This window comes from Rhea americana, unplaced genomic scaffold (assembly GCF_003343005.1).
Source record: "Rhea americana isolate MKP2758 unplaced genomic scaffold, rheAme1 scaffold_6, whole genome shotgun sequence".
Lineage (NCBI taxonomy): Eukaryota > Metazoa > Chordata > Aves > Rheiformes > Rheidae > Rhea > Rhea americana.
In genome coordinates this window covers 2,763,024-2,785,374 of record NW_028186756.1, presented here as the reverse complement: position 1 = coordinate 2,785,374, position 22,351 = coordinate 2,763,024, and the positions used below count along the sequence as shown (strand labels likewise).

General features: G+C 40.2%; 1 protein-coding gene across 1 annotated transcript in view; it reads right to left on the bottom strand.

Moving 5' to 3' along the window:
• TENM1 (teneurin transmembrane protein 1) overlaps nt 1-22,351 on the bottom strand; it is a 240,114-nt gene that overhangs the window by 75,304 nt on the left and 142,459 nt on the right. The window contains exons 12-14 of the mRNA XM_085319789.1: nt 18,838-18,984; nt 8,282-8,498; nt 1,169-1,288 (exon numbers count right to left, since the gene is read on the bottom strand). Coding sequence (XP_085175915.1) covers nt 1,169-1,288; nt 8,282-8,498; nt 18,838-18,984 — 484 coding nt within the window. The remainder of the gene's footprint in view (nt 1-1,168; nt 1,289-8,281; nt 8,499-18,837; nt 18,985-22,351) is intronic.

Below are 22,351 nucleotides of genomic sequence, written 5' to 3'. Positions count from 1 at the left end.
GTCTCAATTCTCCGAGTTTCTGACATGTATAGTCAGGTACCATAAGGTAATATGTAAAATGACACTTCACCCTTGGTATTACTGAATGCATCTATTACGGAGGCTTTTGATGGTAACAAACTGTGATAAGAAGTCAGACGTAATTATTCATCTCTCATCACGTTTCCCAAATGACACCAATTACATTCACAGCAAAATACAGGTAGCATATCTTTATGCAACAACTTTATCCAGGCTAGCATAAATAGGAAATGATAATTACTAACTTTCAGTAGGGTGATTTKAAAGTCAGGAAAATAAGAGAAAATAAATATGCATGCTCTTTACTTTTATCAAGTGACAGTGTCCCAAAAAATTGTGGAAASAGCAACAAATTATTTCCTTCCTTGTTAGAAGATACTGTCTAATTTCTTGTCATTCATAACACCATCAAGGAAGATGAAGGCTTTAAGAGCCCTTAGCAAGTGAATATGACTAAAGTTCGGGGGCAAATCATGACCCTACTGCAAATGAATGGCCAACCTTGGAGTACAATGGAGAACACAGCAAAAACCATCTCTTTTCAGGAACTAAACTCGGCCCTAAAAGGCTGGTGAAAGGGGGGAGCCAGGATTGCTCAGGTTTGGCTGCAGAACAGCATTTTAACCATTTTGGCTCTGTTAAGAATCTCTCTTTATTTTTACAGATTGGCTCAGGCGACCAGCTAAAGGAGTTGGCTTTATTGAATCCTCAGTAAACTACTTGAACACTTAAAGACAGAAAAAAAAGAGGGGAGACAGGGAATTCTATGGAAAACTTGACTACTGAAAATATTCAAATGTCAAGGAGGTTAATAATACGCCAAGCAGTGTGTCATCGACACCMTCTCAGAATAGAGACTCACTGGAGGTGCTATGACAGCAGCGCYGTCACACTGGGACTCCAGGTGTTTGAATGTCACTGCAATTTTCTTGTTGCTATTGTTTTTTTATTCTTCCTTTTCTTCTGCGGTTCCTCTACCACAGAGAGCTCTAGTTAGATGTGCTCCCAGAACAGAGGACCAGATGTCATCCTCAGTCCACATTACAAACAGTGACRGCTAGGAGAATTTTGCACATGAACAGAAGGTGGTAGATGGCCCCAACTGTAAAAATCTAACTCAGTGAGAGGTCATACATAAAAGTCTCACCTTCCATCTTGTCGACTGATGGTGTATCCGTACTCATTGTGGTGTAGAAAACTGACATTCACTCCAACCAAAGGTGTCCCATCTACTGCTACTACCTGTCCTCGAATGACACAGGCACGTCTGTAACGAAACAGGAAAAGATAACCGTGTAGATACACACGGAGGGTCAGAACAGTATTATTTCAGAAACTCTGCTATAATTCTGTCCCGAACACAGGCAGAACTACGGTGAAATCATTGTGACTGTTGATTTTGAATGAAAATTCAAAGAAGCCAGAAAGATTGATTTGGAAAAGCATTATCTCATGAAGAAAACATACAGACTCCGCTATGAATTCTTGGTGTATCATGAATGCATGAATACGTTTCAATTTCCAGCTATATTTCACTATACCATTTATTCTGCCATTAAATAGTGTCGCAAAGGTTTTATGATAGCATGATTTAGCTTGCTGCAGCTCTAGTGGTGACGATTTGTGAAAGGAGAGAACCAAACCCAATTCTCTGATGCTAAGAAAGGAGCATCACTGTCTGTAGAGAAAAGCTGAACTAATGTGATAAGGCAGCAGTGAAACATATGGTCTTCACTGAACTTCAAAAAGTTATATAGGTAAATCCAGAGAGAGCCTAACCAGCTGTAACATACATCACATTTTACTCCTCTTTAAATTCACTCTATGATGTGTTAGACTTGCACCTATTTACCAGCATTAAAAAAAAAAAACCAAAAACCAAAAAACAATCCTCCCTTCCCAGTAAATGTAGAGGCTGGTATAGGGCAGATGGAAAAACACATCAAACTCACTGGACAGGAAAGTGAACTCATAACTAAGTGGGTCTAATCGGAGGCTAACAGAACCACGAATCATAGAAAATGAGAGCTGAAAGGAAATACAAGACTTTATCTYGTCCATTTCTTTGCCTCAGGTAAGATCAACTATACCTACATTATTCCAGACAGATGCCTGTCTAACTCTATAACCTCACCATGCAACCTACTGCAATGCTTCTGTATGAGTGCTTTACTCATGGCAAGTCTTTCCTATTGTGTAATTTGAGTCTCTACTGCTGCCCTTTAAGACCAGTACTTTCACCCGAGCCACGGACATGGTGAACAAATTTTCTTAGCTTTAGCCTTTTATGCATTTGAAGACTCATAACCTGAAACATAAAGGAAACAAGTCACATCAAAGGTGAAGAATAATGTGAGAAATACTCTCACATTATTGATAAAAACCTCATGGGATTTTCTAAGGGCTTACACAGTTAAATTCTACTAAACAGCTTTYATATTTTGTCCCACGCCCTCAGGTTTGCATCAGTATACTTCCAYTGGCTCAAAGGATCCAGGTCTTGGGTATCTAATGATACAATCACATGTATTTCCTGCAAATGCAGTTTCAAATAGCAGAGCAAACAGTGTATCCAGAAGTCTTTTTATAACAGTTTACATATAGACAAAGACATGCAGGCTCAGAGTGCCAGAATACCTATAAACGTTCGCTGTATTAATTACTCAATATAAACAATAAGCATAAATTTATACACTGTTACGTTTCTCTCCCAAGTTACAAGTTTGTACTTGTCTAAACAGACACATCCCACCTTTGCACAGTGAATATGTATTCTAAAGGAAAAACTCAATAGCTCTTTTAATGAAAGTTATATGAGAACCTATATGTGAATTCAAAGATGTCTTGAGACATCTGAGTTGGTTTTGATGCAATGAAATCATATGTCCAAACTGGATTATAAATTTCTCAAAATTCTGACTTATTTTGTAAGATCCCATTYTCCAAAGCTACTCAACAGGACATTAATTTGTAACTATGATATCATCGAATTCAGCTGACTGTACCCTGAGAAAATGCAACTGGTAAAAACTAACCTTTTTGGGAGCATGCCACGGTGGCTAATACGAACTCCGTGCTGTCAGCATGCAGACTGATAGCAAAGTTGCTGAAAACCCCTACTGAATATGAAAAGCAAGCTGCATTACTTTCAGTATGCAGAACAGAGTTCTGATTTACGACCTTTTAGTTTTCTGCATTAACTAAGTTGGTTGTGGCCCTATTTGCGCGCAAAACCAGTTGTTCCACTGAAGGCAATCAAGCTCTCGTACGTCTCAACAGACTATGCCAGGTTCAATTACTTTCCGATTTGTTAGAATACAAACTACAAGTTTCTATTGTTTTCTCATATTTTATGACATCTACAGACCCGTCCTTCCTTTCCTAATCCCTTTATTTGTGCATTCCATGTATTTACCAAGTACATTGGTTTGAGGGACRGAGTCCCCTAAGAGTCATCATTATTCTGTGCATTATTCTAGTATTCCCGTTTGTTCATTCACTGCTTCTCATTCCGCAGACTTGTCTTCCGACTCTACTCCTTCCTTGTATTCTACCAAGCACACAGATTTGTGTGATAGCAAGTCATCAGTCTTCATTATTTCATACACTGACTTTCTTTCCTCTACTCACTTTGTTTCTCATTATTCATAAATAATATTCAGAGACTTATCTTTCAACTTTCTTACTCCTTTTTTTCTTCCTCATATTCTATGAGCCACAGGCATTTACAGTACGTGATAAAGACTCACAAACCTCGTTATTCTACATTTATCTGCATTAAACTGTCCCTGTCTTTGCAGTCTTCCAGATTTTAAATGTTCTAAGCCTATCTGTGTGTATTCCTCATTATTTTCTGTCTTTTTATTATCCTGCTTTTAAGTTGAAGAGTCTTTTCCTCTTTGGACTCTTCTTGAATTACCAGCACCTACTAAATCTTCGATGAACACTATTCAATCCTAATTGGTTTTAATTTTTCCATTTACCACAGGCTCTGCAGCAGGTTCCTTCTCCTCCCAAACGCCCGTGGTCTCTCGAAGGGGATGCCAGTGCTCCGGAGGGCACCTGGCTTGCTTGCAGACTCCCAACGCCTTTGTTGCTTGCAGGAGACCCCACTTCATTCCCCCCCCCCTTAAGGGAGCTTCCAGAACACATTTTCTGCAGCGACGCCACTTTTGAGACAACTGCTGTTTCATGCTTTACTGGCTTCAGTACTCACTCTCTTTCCAGTAGAACCGGCCTTAGACCTTGCTACTGCCCACTGCTTTCCTTAATTCTAAGGGAGCAATCTCTGAAGCCCATTAGGCTTCCTCAGTGTGCTGTATTTCCCTCTTCCATTCTTAGCCTCTAAGGTTTATTCACAACACTTTTCACTGGCCTGCTTTTATTTCTCATGTGGATAGTAACTCATACAACCTTTCTAACAGTCACTTTATTTGCAAAGACTGCACAATCTTGGACTAAGGCTTTCAAACTACAATRTCCAAGATGTGTAAGTGCAAAAATGTCTTTTCTAATTTGGAGAAGCAGGAAAACCTGGCATCTATTTTCTGTCTTGCATCTGGGGAGGAACATGTCCCTGATAAGCTGCCTCAGCCTTTTCAAATGCATTAAAAATCTTTCTGGTCCCCTGGCAGGCTGTACTAAATCTGCAACTCCAGAGGGAGCAGTTGCTTTTTGAGAGAAAGCAGAGATTCCCTTGGGCTGCAGGGGGCATTAAAGAAGTAGGATTTCTTTTTGCAAATGCCTTATGGGTCATTCCACATGCAGGAGAGGATCTCAGTTTTGAGGATCTCAGATCTCTGCCATCAGGTGGTTTGTTCCACATCTCTAATTTAAAATATAACTAGGACTTTAAAATTCTAGATGCATTATTTCACTACTTCTGAAGCATTTCATTATTCCACCGTCATTCTGCCTTGCTCTACTACACTAATTTGTTATTTTCACTTTTTTKTGTGTGTGTGAAATTTCCAATGTTCTCTGAGCACCTCAGGCTGAGACATCAGGCTCAGACATGTAACTCTGCCAACGAAACTCGTGAATTCGCAAGTGTCACATCATCAGAAGATGTCATTTACTATATTACATTTCTGATTAAAATCTTCAATCAGAGAAATTAAGCTAAAGGCTAGTAAGGTACATTCATTTCTTCCTGCTGACAATGTTGCTGTAAGCAGCCTTTGAAGGGTAATTAATTCAGTACCATGCACTGGGCCCTTTTTTGTAGGCAATTTGCAGCAAATCAAATAGCTTTTGAGTAACATGCATTAAAAATACTCAGCAAAGAAACAAGCTAAAAACCTTCCTGAGAACAGAAGTTGCTAAAACACAATTGCTAAATTTGCTACACACTACCACATGCAATGGGTCAAAATAATTTCTGATGTAAGAAAGTATGCTTCCATCTATTCACAGTTTGTCTAATGTGCCTTTAAGTCAGTCTGCCACGGTTAAAGTTGGAATTTTGTAGAAAGCCAGCACAAATGACGTATCAGAAAGCAAAATATGTTTCTAAAACATTCAGCTCCTTAACGTTAATTTTGGTCCAGTATTTGGCCATGGCTCCCTGGCCTTGACCATGCTGTAGAGGCCAAATATTTGAAAGCTTGAAATAGCTGCAAGATCTAAGGTAAAGTTGAGATGCATATGCAAAAGGAGAGATTTCCCAGCAGTTGTTGCAATAAATAATTTTGGTATTTCAGAGGATGCTAAGACATGCCAGCATGTGGCAGAGACCAAAAACACTTTCACAGTGTGAAGGAGAGAGATAATCTTCACCTTCTTTCAACRGCATCCCCAAATCTACTCAACATCACTGTCTTTATCTAGAAGATTCACGTAAACATCACCCATAACGGAGTTCCACTAAGATACGCCACAGTAAAACACTGCACAATGCCATTTGAATCAGAAACTGAAAACATCAGAAAGTGTCAAAAATGTTTCTTCATTAACCCTCCCAGTGGTCTCAAAGACTTACTGGAAAGCTGAAGAAAGTGAGATAGGGTTTCGCAAAATTCTACATTTGAGAACAAGTGGGAACAGATACCAGTGCTTTGAAATAAATGAATGGAGCTATTTCATTCAATCCTTCCAACATTTCTTGTTGAATCACCTATGCAATAGAATAAGTGTCAATCCAGGTAGCCAAAACAGTTAACAACATCTTTATGGATATGACTTCTTCAGCACCAGCCAGAAGGAGATAAAAACCCAAACATGCTTTGGTCAGTACCAGATAGGCAGGTTCACAGAAGTCTGAAGTATTTACAGTAGTAACAGTTGTCTTTAACCTTCTTTTCAGTAATCTTAATTCCCAGGAGCAGAACAGACACTAGATGACAGCCTGATTGACAATGTCAGGGGAAGATTTCTGAACAGAGGCAGCCCAGCTAAGCCATTGCTTCCTTCTGAGACACTGCTTATCTGTGATCCTTAAGGAAAATTTTGACAGTTTTTAGTAATATTTGACTTACGGATGAACAATTTTTCAAAAGCCTGTAAGATTTGAAGATCAAGCAAAGKGTGGACCAACGAAGTCCTCAGGGTGCCCCAGACACTGCAGATTACTGTTGACAAAGCCCAGGAGACACGACACTGCGTCAGTCTCTTAAGGCACTGCCTTGATTCTACACATCCAGACAGCATTATCTGAATCCCAGATCTGAATCTTCTCAGAAAACTAACCAGTAATTTCTTTACAGGGGGAGGAAATGATATCTGGGGTGTGAACAATGCAGGAATCCACCTATAAGTCACGCTTATTATTATTACTAAGTCCGAAATATCAAACCATAGCTAGGGTGGGCTGCTGGTCACGTACTGCTGTTTGCTAGCACCCTCTCCACCCTGCAGTTACAGTGGTTTCTAAGGATAGATCATCAACAGACCTTCATTATTTTTCATTCTCCAAAGGCATGCCAGATATCCGGGTAAAGAGATGAAATACTCAGAAAAGTCTTTTAAAACCAAGTTAAATCCCATCACTGATAGCTTTAAAAGATCGGTTCCTTACATCCATAAAAGCACGTTGATGGGATTATGTGCAATCTGGTTGCTAACATTTGCCATGCCACAGAGCACCGTACAGGCGACTTGAGTGCTCACCTTCTCTGCGAAAACACGTTCCTGTGAGACAATTTGATGAGGAACATCTTTCACTGGTGACTTTGGTTTTAAACTGCAGTATGCTCCGCTACGTGTACAGTTAGCCAAGGATGCTGTATGAGGCGCAGCAGCACTCTTCTATTAGTGATAGACACTCCGAGAGATGTGGCAGTGTCAGGTGGAGACTTTTCATATAGTTCATTTTCATGCACTATCATTGTACATGTTTATAGCATCCTGTTACATTATTAATAGTAATTAAATGTTTAGGTATTTCAGATCGATAAAGATTCTGTTTACATATTTATTCTATTAAAAATTAATAAGTTACAATGAAAGACTGCACTGAATTTGTGTGCGGCTACAGAATGAAGGCAAGGTTGTAATCTAAGTGCTATTTATTGTACTATGAAAATAAAAAATTCTTACGCCCTCATTACTGGAACATGGTTTATCTAATGTACAGGCCTAGCTGACAGGGCAATAGTTAGACGATGTGGATGATTTGTGGATCTCTCTGTCAGCCTCTAAGTTATAGCTTCCCAGGTGAACTACAGCATAAAAACTTACGTGCTCCTATATTTCAAATGTTCAAGGAAGTCCGTGTTACCAGGTTTTCTGAGCAAGTGTGTGCCCCTTTCTATTGCACAGCCTTTTCCTGTTAAAGGATGTGCCAATCTCACAAACCTCAAAGACCACACTGCGCTATTTGCATGACAGCTTAAAGAGTAACCTGCCACACAAAACGGTGAACTCTGCACTAGCGGGCAGAGGTGATGGAATACAGCTCGTACGCGTCCAGCCTACCCTTCCGCCTCCTGCCATCAGACGCATCTCCGGCATAAAGGGCTGAACTTCCCCCCACGCATTTTTGAAGTACAAGGTAGTTTACCTTCCACAGCCATCAGTCTTGTTAATAAAAGCAGTACAGTTTGTTACAGTGACACATTTATGAACTAGACAGAGTACTAAAGAAAATTTGACAAAAAAGGGATTCTGAGCTGTTGTGACCTGGAAGTTTGCTACGCAAGTAGTTTTTGATCATCAGCGAAGAATTTTCATCTATTGACGTGTCAGTGTTTTTTCCTGGTTAAGAAATCTCATTCGCTGTTCTCAATACTCAGAAAAGTCTTTCATGTAAAAGAAAAATTACCTGCTCTCAAATGAGGCGTCTCCTGGGATCACGTGAGTGCTTTCCTTCCCAATGAGGAATCTGATCCGATCATAGAAGAGCCTTGGCGGATGCTGTGAGAAAGGCAGTTGGCTGTGTTGGATGAGGTCGAGGGGRTCAGGCGAACCTTGGCAGAGAGGGCTTGCGTAGCAACTGCTTTGCTGACAGCAGTCAGGGTCTACGCAGTCTGTCAGGCCATCTAAAAATGGAGAAAATAGAAAGTTGGGGAAATTGAGTGTTTCTGAGAATAAAGCAAAGTGCTTACTACTGGAAAGCATGAGAGAAGAGGCATTTAATCGACTRGAAGGCACGCTCATTAGGATGACACATAAATTCAAATTTAATAAAGCATTTACGTACACACTTAATTCAGGGTGGGTATTTCTCTCTAGTCACCAACACTGTATTACCTCAGAAAGTCCCCAGGCAACAGGGAGAAAACAGAACCTACAAACTAAGTGAACAAGGAAGAGTGTGACTGTCCTCACCGCAGAACAGGTAGAAAATCAGCACACAATACTCGCTGGCGTGTAGCTGATTTCTCTGATGATCCTTTACTGTCACTACCGTCTGCTCACAACTCTGAAGGATATACATTTGCTAATGAGCAYGCAACAATCCAAAGTCTATAATTTCATCTTTCATAAGCATCTTCACTGTTGTAGTAAAAATAGGTTTTTGTTACAGTTTTCCAACTTGCATTTTAAGCTCTACAATGCTTTTATTAGTGCTTTCAGATGTTTCTCTCTCATGCATTTGTTGCTATAYGGAAGTGACCCACAGAAAGCAGAATCAGGACCACACACTCCTTTTGTAGCTGGTGCTATAGAAATATACAGCATGATGCAGGTCCTGACCCACTAACCTTACAGACACAGTCTCCTCCATGGATTCCCCCTCAGGGCAGCAAATTTGGAAAGTGGAGATAAAACTATTCCTCTTTTCCYCACTTTCAAGCGGGAAAAATAGGAGAAATACTTATTAAAAAGAAAAAAATTAAATTTCTTCATGGAAAAAATTGCAACTACGGTTGTGACTGAAACTGAATTACTCATCCAAAGCTTGCGATTAAAAGTGTAGCACTGAAATTAGTCTAAATTAAGCACCTAAATACGATTTAAAATTGGGCTACCAGCATTTAACTGCTTCTACCTATCAGTACATTAGACGTTTAAATTGCCTAAATTATATACTCAAGCAGAAACAGTCGGAGTTAATTCAATATGGTAAAAATCCTCAACTATCTTCTTACAGACAACATTCCTTTTACAACTTGCCAGTTGCTAACTTGCTTGGATTGAAAAGAAAACTAATGCATATACAGCGAGATTAGGCATCTTCAAGAAAAGACATTTTTTGTTCGTATTTTTAACAAGGTCAGGCTGTACAAGTGCGAAGTCATCACTTCACTGGGCCGATTTCCCTCATATTAAAACTGGAATGCTACAGTATCAACATACTGTCAGACATTTTCAATTCATGCTTTGATTTTTTTATGCTCTGTTCCTACCAACACTTTGGTTCCTATAAAACCGCAAGTCCTCAGGGCAAACTCCACCATCGGGGAAGCTCCTGTAGTTTTGACTTTCACGGCTGCAAGACCAACCCTCAGAGCAGAGCAGCTCTCCTCAGCAGAGCACACAGCACTCTGCAAATACTCACTAAATAACCATATAWAATATTTGCTCAGAGAGGAAAGCAAAAGCCCTTCTGCAGAACAAACAAGCATCCTGAAACGGACTTTCCCGGAACCTCAAAATCCTTGCCTGACCTTGAGCAAGGTAGTTGTTTGCCTAAGCAAAAAATATTAACGACTCTCTCCTCCTGCAGCTGGGAAATCAAATAGAGCAGCTTCGTTTTTGTGACAACGAACCAAGGGCAACAGTAAACAGGCAGCAACAACAACGGGAGAGCGCCACGTTCAGCAAAGCCGGGCACAGCTACAGGTCAGCACATGTGCGTTTCAAAGCAGTTTTACCTTCTTTCTACACTCCCCAGGCCTGGAGACAACCGGCATTTTCCAACAGTGGGAAAAGAGCTTCATAGGGTGATGCTTAGTTTACTGACTTTGAGCGTGGCTGTCACTTCTTATTCAGGAAAGGCAAAAAGCGGCTGAAATTCTCCAGTAGGCTGAAACAGCAAGGGGCCTGCAGTCTAAACAAAGCCACGTGGGAAGCTGATGGAGGAGTTAACTACACGAACCAAAGGGGTTTTCACTGTGTGCTGATGAAAAGAAAAGAAAAAAAGCTTTTGGGGTKGAAACCTGAACAGCAGGCTTGGAAATGCAAGCAAAAAAAATATCCTCCTTTTGTTTCCTCCTTTGTGTCCAAGGARCAAAACTCTCTATGTTCTCAATAAGTGAACTGAAAAGCATCAAATTACTACTAAATTCTCCAAAATTGCAAATATTAAATAATTCTACTAGACTAAAGAGGCAATAAAGAAATAGGAATCTCTCGCTCTTGCTTGTTCCTGGTGCAGACACCTGCAGGGGTCCCTCTGCGGTGAGGTGCAGCTGCTCCGGGCAGATTTTGGCTGGCRGGAAGGCTGTGGCAGTGACAAGTCGTGCGCAAGAAGTCAAGGTACTTCCTGCGAAATACTGATTTCTACAAGCTGACTGCTACCTACCTGGGAAATCTGAAAAATATTGCTCTGGTGGAATAAATATTAATCAAAAAAAGGCATACTTACTCCAGAATAACAACATCCATGGGGAAGCTATTTATTCCACAGTAGCTATTCTGATTATTTTTTCCTTGCCAACAAGCTGTTAGATGTGGGAACTGAGCTGACCTGATTCTCTTATTTACGAAAAAATAAAAGTGAAAATTCATAAAACTATTTGGGCTTGAAAATGTATTTAGAAAAGAAATAGCCATAAAAATGACAGTTAAGTATTTCACAGTTGCCTCAATCTTTTTTGCACTGGTCAACAGCTTATGTGCCTGGCAACCCACACTGTGCACTCGCGCTGCACGTGCAGAAACCAAGCAAAGGGAAAGCAGTCTTCCATTTTCCAGACTCAATTTTCATCTTTTCTTTTCTTTTTTTCTTTTCTTTTCTTTTTCTTTTTTTTTCCCAGTTTACCTGTCAGCAAAGTGAGTATCTTATAAACTCTTACAGATTCTGCTACTGGAGTGAGCTCTGCTCGAGCGACTCGCGCCCGGTTTCCCCCGTCTCCCCAGGCTCGCGGCGCTAGGAGAGGGTGGGTTTCCCGTTAGCCGCGGTGAGGACGGGACTCTCCGTCCTAGAAGCATCACAAATGCACCGTGCTAGACGTGCAGGCAGCCGGAGACTACCGGCAAGAGGTAGCGTTCGCTAACCGGCAGATACAGGTGTCAAACGCAGAGCAGTTCTCTAGGCTACAGATAATCATTAACGGCTTCTCTCTCTCAGACTATATCTACTTTTTTTTTTCTTTTCTTTTTTTGGGGATCTTTTAGTTGATTTAGTTTACATTTTATTCCAATCGCCCCTATCAGCCACGCAGAACAAAATGGGAGAAAGACGCAACGTTTTGAGAAAATGCTCTGTGGGCAGCTCCGAAGCAGCAACTTCTCTACGAACTCTTACCACTACTTACTTGGCTCCGGCCTAACAAACTCAGGCCAGTGTGTTCTGAATAAACAAATTTAGAAAAAAAAATCAGCTTGCATAAAACTGGAGAGCATTTTATGCTCTTTGTGTTGCTATAAAGAATGAAACATTTGAAACTTTGAGGTAAATGTGGATGAGACCCTCCAAAAAAACATTTGCTCCGCTCTAGGCTCATTTAACCCTTTTGTTTTAACTTAGATCCATTCTAGAAAAAGAGAAAACCCCCAAGGTAAAAAAGAAACATTTTATTTTGAAGCATCAATATGAAATGTTCTGTGATTTCTGAACAGAATAACTTCATTAACAGATATTGAAAGCAATTTGTTCCAGTCCCCTCCCACACATAACTCTCATTATTTGCACCTACTGACAGAGAGAAACAAAGACACAAAATAAAGCCTTTCCTCCCTCGAGCCTCCATTTGCAGAACACTTTAGAAGTCAGATATTTCTGCTTCCTACAAATATTTTCTTCAGCTATCACGTGGCTGTTTACTACTGTAATTCAACAGTACAGTCATTAAAAGGAATGTGGGAAAACATTCTGGTGCAGACTCTCAAGTTACATATGGAGGCAGTGTACGGTACTGCAAATCATATTAGTAAGTGCATGTGAGGATAACATTTTCAACAAGTCAATCCTCTTCGAAAGGGGATTTTTAATCTAGGAGAAGAATAACTCAGAAAAAGCAAATTTTGTTTATAAACCACAGCTTCAAACGTATTCACTTGAAAATGCTGTGAATGCATTACTTTCAATCCTCAACCAATGGTCGTGTTTTTTGGTTAAATTTTCATACCAAGAATCAACTATTAAAAACCTCACAGTGTWAAGAAAACAGCAAGGTTTCTATTAAATCTCAGGAGACAACAGTCAGGAGTATGAATAAACTACTACAAACAGCAAAAACTGTAATTCATACAGCAGGGGAGCCTGTATACCGAACTTTTTACTGTCAATTACCACACAGTGCATCACAGCATAGGTGTAGACTAAAATGTATTACAGAGATGTAAATGACTTTGGTTTACCACTAGCATTTTTTTTTTATATATATATAAAAGACAGTCAGGCACCTCTGCCAGTGCAGTACAGATTATATAACAGAAAAGAAAAAGGTATTTTGTCAGCTTTGGAGCCATCTTATACACTAAAATAAAAGTTAGAACATAGACAAGTCAAATATTTAGGGCCTGATATGAACATTTCCATGCCATCCCCTTTCCAAATCCTGTCTTTTCTAGTCTTCTCACTCGCCCTTGAGTTTCCTGCAATTTATGACTGCAAACATGGGAATGTCACAGTAACTCATGTTGTTGAAAATGGATCTGTGTTTGCAATTCGTACAAATTTTCTCCGTAGTGGAACACGATCAGTGTAACGGAGGCCAGCGCAGAGGCACGGGGCAGAGGGAAAGGCCAGCGAAGAGCAAGGCAGCTCTCAGTCCTGGAGCAGCGGCCTCCCAGCTCCCGCGCAGCCYGCGGCAGCCTTCACAGCGCCTGGAGAGGTTTTATTAACTGGATACGAGATGACAAATTTGATCCGACTCTGCCTTCTGTGTTATTGAATTATTATTTAAATTAGCCACTATCATTAAGCTCTGCCAAGCAGAATGTAAATAGTTAATAATGACTTTTAAAACTGTTATTCTTACGCTTTAAAGTTCATTAGAAGAGCACAGTTCTCACCCCTTCACGCTTTCAACATAYCTGAGAAGACAGTACTAATGTCAGCTACATTAGGTCTCAAGTTTTAGGGTTAAATCCAAAACAAGAATGCTACAACTAATGCTCATCTAATGTATGACCCGTACACCCATGAACAGGCATGCACACAAACACGCATGCTAATAAATGGAGACGCTGCCACATGAAAGTCAGGTCCTTCTCTAAGCAATATGCTATTATTTAATATGATACCAACGACTTCATTTTCACTGCTACGGTGCAACCTTGTGGTGTGYGTGTAAGCACTCCCCTCCCTGCACAGTCCTCACCACGGATGGAGCTATGAGATGCCCGTAACATCTGCTCAGAAAGCAAAATAGTCTATAACCGTCTCCCTTCAGCAAGCAGACTTTGTTCTCTGATTCCTTATGCAGGTCAACCTAAAAAGCCCAGTGCCATGACTCCCAGCTCTTGAAGGATTTGAGATTTTCAGTCTTTACATTCATGTAGTCAATTGCTTAATACTAATGTTCTTTGTGGAAAAAAAAATCCACGGGAGTCTTCACCTTATGTTTACTTGCTTTCTTCTTCACACCAGCATTAACCAATGCCTGTGCCTACTTGCTCCACCACAGGCTCAGTTAAGTCCAATTAGAGCTGCCAGGAATCTGAGCAAACTGAACTGAAGAGTAACTTCAGAAGAGACTAAGCAGCAGTAAYGTTAACAAGACCGTAAGGCTCATTTGTATGCATTAATCCTAGCTGCTTCTCAAATTTTAGCTGTAATACGTAGCACTCCACAGCAGCCAGGGCAGCTGCTAACTGAGCACGCTGGGGTTTGCATCAGGACGTTTGAGACCCGCCGGTGCGTGCGGAAAGGCTGCACTGTGTTTTCTTCAATGAACGCCAGTGGTGTTTGGCCTTCTGCACACAATAGGATGCAAATAAATCAGGGTATGATTTTCAGAAACAGTAAGCATCCCGGGGGAGCCCACGCTGCTGAGCAGCAATGAAAACCGTTCCCATCAGTATTGTATGCATTGTGTAATAATAGTGTATTACTTATATAGGGACTCAATACCTCTGTGATGGATAGGCTATTAAAATGCCAATGGATGGGTCAGAAATGCATCAATATTTTAGCTGCACTGGCTGTGAACCAAAGGCTATGCTGAGTCATCTGTTTTCTCGTGCTTGGAAAAGCTTAGAGAATGCCACAATAAGTGAAAAGTGACCRAAGGGACTTTTGGAAGCAAATTCAAAGCTTGTAGTAAACAGTATTTTCCTTTAAAACAAACAGTTGAGATTGATTCATGACAGAAAGAAAATGATAAAAAGAGATCCAGGCAAATTTAAAACAGAGATCAGTATCAAAGAAATTAATGGAAAGGATGGGCTGCATCTTTGAGCTTGCACGTACAGCATCMATACAAAAATATGTGTAGGAAGAGCATGTAAACTGTGGCTTGGCAGGGCAGAGGAGTGACCCACAAGTGGGCGCCCAGCACTCCGCACATCCCAGCGCCGCCGCGCCACGGCGCTCCGTCTGCTCAGGCCTTGGACAGCGATAGTCAGATTAACAACGCTCAGCAGAGCATTTCAAGCAATCTCCTGGAGCTACCGAAGCTTCCAGAAGAAGTCAAAAATAACAACAAGACAAGAGAAAACGACCTGCTCAAATGAGCTGAATGGTCATCTTACAAACTGAAAACAAAATCGTGTCAGTCGTGCCAACGAGAGAAYGAGAGTACGAAATGAGAACTGGAAGTAATGCGATGCTGAGGAGAGCCGCAGCGAGGCACAGCCACAACCCACCGCRTCGCGAACATCTGTCCGAGATCCTGCTGTCATTTAATGGACATCACACTGCTAACAGACTGCAGATGTCCTCCGCAAGGGCAAGCGCAAACCACATCGTCATGCATCTGTTATAATGCTAAGACCTTTTGAATGATATTTGTGGTGATATTTGAACAGGTAAACATGCCCTTAAGTCTACAAGTAGGAAAAAGCTAACAGAGAGTTAGGAGATGGAAAGGCAAAGATGGTCACGGTACAGCCACGTCCAAACGCTGTGGATATTAATGGGAGCTAAAGTGTTCTCCTTCTTGGGAAAAGCATTTCTGCATGTGTTTAACCTTATCACTGTGAAATCGCACTGATGTGGAACTGGGGCTTCAGTGTCTGCAGGACTGGACTCGTGGGAATACGTTTATGGCTTACCATGCAATACTAATATAGCAATCCCTAAAAAAAAAGAACTGAAGACTTCCTCTCTCCCAAAGCTTTTGTGCTGTTACTATAGACTAAACAGTAAAACTAACACTTCCTTATTCCAAGAAAGTGACATTATTTAATGCCTTGGAACTAATAAAATATTTTTATTTCATACATTAAAGTTACACACTTTTTCCACCATGTATTTTTATACAGTAAAAATGTCAGGTTTTCAGTCTCTAAAAGTATTGGGTAATCAATCAACCAGAAACTGCACAAAATTATCATGGTGACTAGCCCCTGAAATTAGAGCTTGCTTGGAATAACAATTGTTACTACAACTTTATTCTTTGGTTGTGACTTTCTCCTAATGAACCTGAAGCACAAAACAAAACATCTCCGAAGCACWGAGATATAAATGATTGATTTAAATACAATTGGGATAAATGAGACCTTTCCTAGGTGAGAAAATCGTGATCTGGAATATACAACTGCACTAAAGTAGGTACTAGAGAGTGATCTCTTGTGGCTGCGTGTCACTGGCTGAATGCGATCACATCGTAACTTCAGAAGTTACTACCTGTCAGCCGAGTTTCTGTAACTCACCTAAGTGCACGCTCTCAGTTCACCACAACTGCAGGCAAAAACATATTAGCTTCCACCTTTATGGACCGAATCCAGTCGTGTAGCTTGGCAGAGGATAATTTGTTATGCTGCCACAATATGCTCATAGTCTACGCAACCACCTCACAGCCAACAGGACTTCACAGATAATGTCACATCGCTCTCCCGCTACCTGCTTTTGTCATCCTGCATGCACRAACCCTGAAACACTCGGAACCAGCTTCTGCTTTCATATTAACCTAACTGGTGTAGCACCAGTGACTTTAGGGGAATTTTTTTTTCTAATTTATGCCTATGCCAAATCAGGTCTTTGAATTTCATATACAAAGAGAAGTGGTTTCAATATGTAGATATAATTTTCTTTTTTTTTAATATAAAATTGATTGTGAAGGAAACTTAATTACATTTAGGCCATCTGTAGTAGTCAGATTAATTAAATATTTCTCTCTGCACTAATCTCTAATCGTAATGTCAACAGAGCTGTCCTAGTACATGTTCTGCTACCATTAAAAAAGAAAAAGAAAATTACTTTTAAAACCTGCAGTGAAATGATGTTAAGTGTCTGCCTTCAATTGACGAATTCAGGAAGATTTAGAGTTAAGACTGCCAACTCTTTCAGTAACTCACTGTTGCTGCAGAATATAAAGCATACAAAATCACAATACAGCGCAATTAACACAGAGCCAGTTTTCAGAGTGTATCAGAAAATGTTTTACATACATTATAGGCTAAACAGGTTTTTTTGTGGACAGATTTAAGAGTGCGAGTGACTCAGTGGCTGGGCCAGCAGGGGAGAGCAGCAGACAGACGGGAAAGCACGGGGGAGGCAGCGATCCCAGCTGCGGGCACTTGTGTGACAGGGATCCGGCCCGGGGCCACGGAGCCGAGAGGAGCTCAGAGAGCGGGCAGAGAGACCATTACCCAGCACTTGGAAATAAGGCGGAAAAGGAAGAAGGACGAGAGAGGCAATTTTGAACGGGATTCAGAAATGAGGAAGCCTTTGCCAAAGGACAGCGTGGTCACAGAGCCCACAGGATACAAAATCAGAAAGTCTCAAAATATATCCGTAAATGAGGAATCATCACTGAGTCAGAGTGTTTCTATTGAGGTCCCACAGTGACCTCAGCCTCTGGCCCTAAATCAAGCTTATTTTATCAATGACCTAGAAGAAAATACACAATCATTATACTAAGGTCTCACACAATGTTGGGGTGTGAGATCTCACCCAAGGTACTGAGATGGTCTGTTAAGTGTGACACAATCAGATAGTACTTATCTCAATACATCCTAAAGACAAATTTAATGTCAAAGAACGTAACAGTGCTAGGGCAGATATTGTCAGTCTCAATGAGAAATCTGCACAGCTCCAAGCATGGGAGCAAGCACACCGTAAGGGATGGTAACAATTAAAAAAGAGGAAAACTATTGTCCTTTTTGACTTCCAGGTAAAGAAATGTTCCTCATTAAAAGGAAAAAAAAAGAGAGAGAAGAATTAACTCCTAGAACAAGGAGCAAAGATTGCTGTTGTTTGTCTGCCACTAGAAGCTTTAACATAAAGACAGGATATTTTTCCTGAAAGAAATACACCAGGCGATGTGTTAGAAGGAACTGCTAGAAATGAGGCAGACTAATTTGTGCAAGAACTRTGTTTTTCCCAGTAGTCTTAAAACATCTAAAGGCCTGAAATGACTCAAAGCTACCGAGGGCTGAGGCAGGGAGCACCTAATTGCAAATGCCTTGACCCAATTGGTGGGAAAGAATGAACGAGTATTTTCGCAGWGGGCTCTGTTTATGGTACTTTCCAAAACTATTTCTGCACTTTTTCTCCACTGACTCACTCAACAGTTGTTCAAGTAAAGGTCCAGATAATTCTAAGTACTGTGCTGTATCCCAAAGGTAACATTAAGAAACAGAAACATCTCTAAATGTATGCTTTAGGTCTGYAAAAGTATTTTTTTTAATATTAATGTATGACTAAATTGTGGATGCATTTTATCAGGCATGAAGCATTAGGATAGAGGGTTTCTTATTTGGGTCTCGATCTTTTTTTGTTTTTAATAGATTTTGGAGTTACTTTCCATGTAAGGAAGAGTGGAAAGGTGATAAAATAACATTTAGTAGTGACTATTAAAACATGCTTTTTTTCGAAAAACACTCAGGTACCAGGACAACAGGGGTGGCATAAGCCTATACACAGATTCTGCCCTCACAAAAGCCTAACACAAGGGTCTGATCCTGCAACTGCTCACTCACTGCTCTGGTTCAGCTCCAGTTAATGGTACGACTGTCTTGAGTAAAGAGGCACAACACTGACGTTCTATGATTAAAAAAAAAAAAAAAGAAAGAAAATATACACCAAAGCTATACATACAAAAGACCCTCAAACCCTCAAGGATGTGAAGAATAAACAGAGACATGAATTATGTATCATACCTCCATCATTGTCCAGGTTATCTCCACACACCATTTCCATGACAACGTTACATCCTGCGCCACTCCAGCCCACTTGACAAACACAGTGCCATCCGTTCTGATCAAGAGTGCATCTCCCATTTCCATAGCAGAGCCCTGGGCAGCCATCTAGAACAGCAAACGGACAAAAGAAGCCTTCATGGAGGAGTTCATTCTCTTCCTCTAAGGTTATAATTATGCTGTAACATTCTTAAAAATAGTATCATACCTCTGGCTTTCAAATTATCACAGTACAATAATTTATACTCCATTTATATTCTTTGATAAGTATACAAAAATTCTCATYCTGGTCCCTCCCTTTGCATGCCTAATGTCTCAGTGATGAATTATAATGTTTCAGCACGTGAGATTTTGTGCAGAGAAGAAACTCCTCAGTGAGTAAATGTGTAATAAGGTATTTAACAGCCTGCTGTGTACATCTCTCTCTTCCCGATGGAAAAAAGTGTTGTACAATAGCAGGAAAAGTACATACRTATATGTAAGGTTTGTATCAAAGGTATACAAAGAAAATATTGCTTAAATGACAAATTGGCTTTTGTGGGCATATTACTCCTGTATGTCACAGGGAGGGAGACGATCTTTTTATTTGTTCATAAAGACTCAGCTGAACAAGAGAAAGCTGATTTGATTCATTCTGCAATACAGTAACTTTCTTCCACAGAAAGAAAATGCTTATTTTCTTCCAGCGCCCATTTGCCACTTCCTTACAACTCTGTATCAGACTCAAAAAGGACAAACACCTGCCCTTTAGTGGCTGTGATTCTAGATCAAAACTGGAACAACAACTGTACCATCCCTGGATCATATGCTTGTAAACTCTGAATCAATAGCAATTTGGACGTTCTCAGCTAGATACCTTGCTCTGTGTGCCTGTAAGAGTGATGGGGGGATTGTCTCTTGGTTGTGCACACTCATGTCCATCTGCCTGCAGAGTCTGGTGCCAGCGCAGACATTTGTCAAATCCTCACCATATCACACAAGGAGCCAAAGGACTTTATCTAAAGCTGAGCAATAAGCTTAACATTACAAGTGGCATCCCTTCTAAGGGGGCTCCTTTTTCTTTGCCAGCATGGACTGACAGGAATTGACTGCTCTCCTGTACTCCTGGTCAATGTGAACATCGACACTTCTGTGTTATTAGTGGGAATTTTTTTTTGATGAAGAAAGAAAAGGACTTGGCCTGCATGTGTCTGTGGCAGCCTCAAGGGATAGATGTTCCAGCAGGGCCTTGGAAGAGCTGATCAAAGAATCAGCAGGTACAACTGGTCAATCAGGTTGTGATCCAAAGCTCAGAATGCAGCACATTTCTTGGCAACTTTGCACATCATCTGCCTCCTCCTCACCCTCTGGGCAGTTCATCGATCACAGCTGGACACAGGGACAGARGTCGGTCTGGCCCTCACCTTACGAAGAGCTGGAGTAGGGAGCACCATGTTTTATGCACGTGAATTCTGGAACTTGCTGCTCTGAAATYGCATGGCGTTGGCAAACACCAGATACACTACAAAACCAATTCTTTGCTTCTCTTAGAAGACTGGGGAAAAGGGTAAGATTTGAGAGYGGTTCTGGGTAAAGAGGATGTTTTTCCACTTCAATTCACTGTCCAGTTAAGTTATTTCATTATCTGAATATGATTATTTTGCTGCTCTGTGTGGCTATCCTTCCAGATTATAAGTCTAATCATATGAGTGCCTAACCTTTTTATCTAATTCTGAAAATAAAAACACAAATAAATGCCCGAGTCTTTGGGGAATTTTGGTTAGTTTGCTACTTCTGCTAGGAGCATTTTTGAAAGGGCCAGTGTGTATCACTGCTCCGCGCAGCACGGCTAGGACGGAGATGGATGGCTGCCAAGCGCAGGGAAGGTAGGTGCTCAAACTGACATAATTGAGCAGGACCTCAGGCAAGGCACAGAACTCTAATGAGAAGCACCAGCCACAAAACAACACTAAAATTTAACTCTTGATATCAAAYGATTTGAGGAGAACTGTATCACGTATAGACAAGACAGAGAAGTTYTCATTTTTTAAAACTATTGAGAAAAGAATTTACTGCAATTGCAAATGACAAAAATAAGAGTAATTTTGTTCTCATGAAATACAGGATCAACAATATTTTTTCCAGTAAATTCTCAGCTCTGTCATTATTTTGGAATGGTAACCAAGAGCAAAAATCTCATTGGCCTAACACAACATTAGATATCCACAAGAAACATGCTTACATTGCTACAACTTTGCAAATGAGTTGAGTACACTTTCTGTTAAAAGCTACATTTTTTCTGTATCTCTCTCTCTCTCTCTCTCTCCCTATGCATATTCATGTATCTCATAATCAAGCATCCAATCCATTCTGGCAACTTAACAGTACAGAAGCTCAGACAAAACAGCTAACACAGAACACACCACTCCCGGTACTTTTGTATCTTTTCATTATTCTTTGCAATGCTGATGTGAAAAACTTACCTCGAACAGCATCTAAGTAGTGAGCTTAAAAAAGAAAAGAACAAAACTGAGATAGATTGAATTTCTGTACCAAAATAAAAATACAGAAACCATTTGCTTATGGTTTGCCACCTGTTGGTTAGAGAAAAGCTGTCTCCTTACTACAGCTACGTCTATTGCTACTACTATGATCAAAATACATCGCTTATAAGTTTGTTCTCCATTCGATCACAAGGATGTACAGGGCAGCTCGGGCCATACCTGGYAGTGCCTACAACGGGAATAATGACGACTGAGGAAAAAAACTATTTTCACCTTATTATTCAAGCTCTGTTTTCATCTTTTTATTATTTTGGTCCATTCTGGATTCACTATACAGAGTCTTTTGAAAATTAGGCCCTTCTTCCTCAACAAATCTAATTCTAGAATTAGCAAATATAATTCAGGAAATTCTAGAGCCAGTGAATGAATTATCTTAAAATAATTAAGATAAAGATAAAACATTCTACTTTTTCTCAAGAAGAACACATGAAAGCTTATGCTGCTTACCTCTGAAAATTAGATACTCGACTCTTTCACGCAATTAAAATATTTATGAATAATATTGCTCTGGGAAATTATTAATGACATTTTTAGAGAGAACCACTATAAGACTTCACAAAAAAGTGTCATATTTCATTAAAATATAACAATTTGTACAGTAGAGTAATGACTTTGGAAAAGAAAAGCTGAAAGCTTTAACTTATTAGGAATATTGTTAGAAGCTAGCTACATGAAAACACCTCTAGAAGTAAAATATGTAAAACCTCAGATACAAATGCAAAAGAATTAATGCAAGAATTACTTAAGCTGAGTAGTAGTTTCACCTCCCACAACTTCTATGACTTAAATAGGAGCATTTCTTTTCTTCTTGGGCCATGACTCAAAGTTTATACATGAGTATAACCCAGACATTTGTTAGGACATAGATACCTTTGTATATTTTTATTCCTTTAATTAATGCATCAATGCTATTTCTTATGAACAGAAAGCTG